The sequence below is a fragment of the Salvelinus fontinalis genome, chromosome 31, assembly GCF_029448725.1.
Source record: "Salvelinus fontinalis isolate EN_2023a chromosome 31, ASM2944872v1, whole genome shotgun sequence".
Classification (NCBI taxonomy): Eukaryota; Metazoa; Chordata; class Actinopteri; order Salmoniformes; family Salmonidae; genus Salvelinus; species Salvelinus fontinalis.
This window is the reverse complement of record NC_074695.1, coordinates 9759772-9764771: the sequence shown is the minus strand read 5'-3', so window position 1 is coordinate 9764771 and position 5000 is coordinate 9759772. Positions and strand designations below refer to the sequence as shown.

At 47.6% G+C, this 5000-nt stretch overlaps 1 protein-coding gene across 1 annotated transcript in view; it reads left to right on the top strand.

The window, feature by feature from the left end:
* ahcyl1 (adenosylhomocysteinase-like 1) overlaps positions 1-5000 on the top strand; it is a 58882-nt gene that overhangs the window by 33893 nt on the left and 19989 nt on the right. The window contains exon 2 of the mRNA XM_055891222.1: positions 1798-1912. Within this exon, the coding sequence (XP_055747197.1) occupies positions 1798-1912 (115 nt within the window). The remainder of the gene's footprint in view (positions 1-1797; positions 1913-5000) is intronic.

The following is a 5000-nucleotide window of genomic DNA, read 5'->3' as shown; positions in this document are numbered from 1 at the left end:
ATGGGGTTGGTTTACCATTCACTTTGATAACATGTTTATATACAGTAACAAGCTCTGATTTGGTCAAAAACACTCTGATTATCTTTATATTTACTGAAGCTATAGCCTTGCGCTAACATGTGATTGTCATGTTATGATCAATATGATCCAATCACTATTTGATCAAGGTTTGTCACGTCTTCACATTGTATTAAAATGTCTCTTATCCATCCACTGTCCGCATTGTGACCAGATTAGCTGGTGTCTCCCTGTATGTAAATTATTTGCAAATTATTATTTCAAAATAAGATCTATTTATTAACATGTCAATGATTTTAAGGGCCGGTATAATGATAAATATTATTTTTTACTTGAACCTTTATTTAACTAGGCAAGTCAGTTAAGAACAAATTATTAATTACACTGATGGCCTAACCCGGCCAAACCCTAACCCGGACGACACTGGGCCAACTGAGTGCCACCCTATGGGACTCCCAATCATGGCCGGTTGATATAGCCTGGAATCGAACCACGTCTGTAATGACGCCTCTAGCACTGAGATGCAGTGCCACACAGTTAGACCTTCGGAGGTGGGCAGAAAGAGATCACAAAGTGTCTTTTTAATCGTCTACACCTTTGGGAGAGCCCTGGTCTAGGTTTCACAGCCAGCTGAAATGTTAGGTAGACTGGTTTTATTCGTCTACACCTTTGGGAGAGCCCTGGTCTAGGTTTCACAGACAGCTGAAATGTTAGGTGGACTGGTTTTATTCGTCTACACCTTTGGGAGAGCCCTGGTCTAGGTTTCACAGCCAGCTGAAATGTTAGGTGGACTGGTTTTATTCGTCTACACCTTTGGGAGAGCCCTGGTCTAGGTTTCACAGCCAGCTGAAATGTTAGGTAGACTGGTTGGTTGGTACCCATTAAATATTATAGCCATAGAACTCCATGGATCTGGTCCCCTCCTCATTAAACACTGTACCAGGTCTACATAAAAGCCCATAGTTGGGAATTCTATGTCACATACTCAATCTCTGACCCAGCACGGGCTGACCCACTACAGGCTGACCCACTACAGGCTCACTGACTACAGTATCTCTGACCCACTACAGGCTCACTGATTATCTCTGACCCACTACAGGCTCACTGATTATCTCTGACCCACTACAGGCTCACTGATTATCTCTGACCCACTACAGGCTCACTGACTACAGCATCTCTGACCCACTACAGGCGGACTGACTACAGTATCTCTGACCCACTACAGACTCACTGACTACAGTATCTCTGACCCACTACAGGCTCACTGACTACAGTATATCTGACCCACTACAGGCTGACTGACTACAGTATCTCTGACCCACTACAGGCTCTCTGACTACAGTATCTCTGACCTACTACAGGCTGACTGACTACAGTATCTCTGACCCACTACAGGCTGACTGACTACAGTATCTCTGACCCACTACAGGCTGACTGACTACAGTATCTCTGACCCACTACAGGCTCTCTGACTACAGTATCTCTGACCCACTACAGGCTGACTGACTACAGTATCTCTGACCCACTACAGGCTGACTGACTACAGTATCTCTGACCCACTACAGGCTGACTGACTACAGTATCTCTGACCCACTACAGGCTGACTGACTACAGTATCTCTGACCCACTACAGGCTGACTGACTACAGTATCTCTGACCCACTACAGGCTGACTGACTACAGTATCTCTGACCCACTACAGACTCACTGAATAAAGTTTCCACCATAATGTCAACTGAAGACTAATTCATGCCTCAAACTTCTTCTTCTTGTTCTTCAGATCCAGTTTGCCAACGCGGAGGATAAACAGGAGTTTCAGAAGTACCCCACTAAGGCCGGCCGGCGTTCCCTCTCTCGCTCCATCTCCCAGTCCTCCACAGATAGCTACAGCTCAGGTAGCTACCACACACTAGAGCTGGTATCCAGGTGTTCGTATCGTTTCTGTACCACACACTAGAGCTGGGTGATATCCAGGTGTTCGTATCGTCATACCGTTTCTGTACCACACACTAGAGCTGGTATCCAGGTGTTCGTACCGTCATACCGTTTCTGTACCACACACTAGAGCTGGTATCCAGGTGTTTGTACCGTCATACTGTTTCTGTACCACACACTAGAGCTGGTATCCAGGTGTTCGTATCGTCTTACCGTTTCTGTACCACACACTAGAGCTGGTATCCAGGTGTTCGTACCGTCATACCGTTTCTGTACCACACACTAGAGCTGGTATCCAGGTGTTCGTACCGTTTCAGTACCACACACTAGAGCTGGTATCCAGGTGTTCGTACCGTCATACTGTTTCTGTACCACACACTAGAGCTGGTATCCAGGTGTTCGTACCGTCATACTGTTTCTGTACCACACACTAGAGCTGGTATCCGGGTGTTCATACCGTTTCTGTACCACACACTAGAGCTGGTATCCGGGTGTTCATACCGTTTCTGTACCACACACTAGAGCTGGTATCCAGGTGTTCGTACCGTCATACTGTTTCTGTACCACACACTAGAGCTGGTATCCGGGTGTTCATACCGTTTCTGTACCACACACTAGAGCTGGTATCCGGGTGTTCATACCGTTTCTGTACCACACACTAGAGCTGGTATCCAGGTGTTCGTACCGTCATACCGTTTCTGTACCACACACTAGAGCTGGTATCCAGGTGTTCGTAACGTCATACCGTTTCTGTACCACACACTAGAGCTGGTATCCAGGTGTTCGTACCATCATACTGTTTCTGTACCACACACTAGAGCTGATATCCAGGTGTTCGTACTGTCATACCGTTTCTGTACCACACACTAGAGCTGGTATCCAGGTGTTCGTACTGTCATACCGTTTCTGTACCACACACTAGAGCTGGTATCCAGGTGTTCGTATCGTCATACCGTTTCTGTACCACACACTAGAGTTGGTATCCAGGTGTTCATACCGTTTCTGTACCACACACTAGAGCTGGTATCCAGGTGTTTGTATCGTCATACCGTTTCTGTACCACACACTAGAGCTGGTATCCAGGTGTTCGTACCGTCATACCGTTTCTGTACCACACACTAGAGCTGGTATCCAGGTGTTCGTACCATTTCTGTACCACACACTAGAGCTGGTATCCAGGTGTTCGTATCGTCATACTGTTTCTGTACCACACACTAGAGCTGGTATCCAGGTGTTCGTACCATCATACTGTTTCTGTACCACACACTAGAGCTGGTATCCGGGTGTTCGTACCGTTTCTGTACCACACACTAGAGCTGGTATCCAGGTGTTCGTACTGTCATACCGTTTCTGTACCACACACTAGAGCTGATATCCAGGTGTTCGTACTGTCATACCGTTTCTGTACCACACACTAGAGCTGGTATCCAGGTGTTCGTACCGTCATACCGTTTCTGTACCACACACTAGAGCTGGGTGATATCCAGGTGTTCGTACCGTCATACCGTTTCTGTACCACACACTAGAGCTGGTATCCAGGTGTTCGTACCGTCATACCGTTTCTGTACCACACACTAGAGCTGGTATCCAGGTGTTCGTACCGTCATACCGTTTCTGTACCACACACTAGAGTTGGTATCCGGGTGTTCGTACCGTTTTTGTACCACACACTAGAGCTGGGTGATATCCAGGTGTTCGTACCGTCATACCGTTTCTGTACCACACACTAGAGCTGGTATCCAGGTGTTCGTACCGTCATACCGTTTCTGTACCACACACTAGAGCTGGTATCCAGGTGTTCGTACCGTCATACCGTTTCTGTACCACACACTAGAGTTGGTATCCGGGTGTTCGTACCGTTTTTGTACCACACACTAGAGCTGGTATCCAGGTGTTCGTACCGTTTCTGTACCACACACTAGAGCTGGTATCCAGGTGTTCGTACCGTCATACCGTTTCTGTACCACACACTAGAGCTGGTATCCAGGTGTTCGTACCGTCATACCGTTTCTGTACCACACACTAGAGCTGGTATCCAGGTGTTCGTACCGTCATACCGTTTCTGTACCACACACTAGAGCTGGTATCCAGGTGTTCGTACCGTCGTACCGTTTCTGTACCACACACTAGAGTTGGTATCCAGGTGTTCGTACCGTCATACCGTTTCTGTACCACACACTAGAGTTGGTATCCGGGTGTTCATACCGTTTCTGTACCACACACTAGAGCTGGTATCCAGGTGTTCGTACCGTCATACCGTTTCTGTACCACACACTAGAGTTGGTATCCGGGTGTTCATACCGTTTCTGTACCACACACTAGAGCTGGTATCCGGGTGTTCATACCGTTTCTGTACCACACACTAGAGCTGGTATCCGGGTGTTCATACCGTTTCTGTACCACACACTAGAGCTGGTATCCAGGTGTTCGTACCGTCATACCGTTTCTGTACCACACACTAGAGCTGGTATCCGGGTGTTCGTACCGTCATACCGTTTCTGTACCACACACTAGAGTTGGTATCCGGGTGTTCGTATCGTCTTACCGTTTCTGTACCACACACTAGAGCTGGTATCCAGGTGTTCGTATCGTCATACTGTTTCTGTACCACACACTAGAGCTGGTATCCAGGTGTTCGTACCGTCATACCGTTTCTGTACCACACACTAGAGCTGGTATCCGGGTGTTCGTACCGTCATACCGTTTCTGTACCACACACTAGAGTTGGTATCCGGGTGTTCATACCGTTTCTGTACCACACACTAGAGCTGGTATCCGGGTGTTCATACCGTTTCTGTACCACACACTAGAGTTGGTATCCGGGTGTTCATACCGTTTCTGTACCACACACTAGAGTTGGTATCCGGGTGTTCATACCGTTTCTGTACCACACACTAGAGTTGGTATCCGGGTGTTCATACCGTTTCTGTACCACACACTAGAGCTGGTATCCGGGTGTTCGTACCGTCATACCGTTTCTGTACCACACACTAGAGCTGGTATCCAGGTGTTCGTACCGTCATACCGTTTCTGTACCACACACTAGAG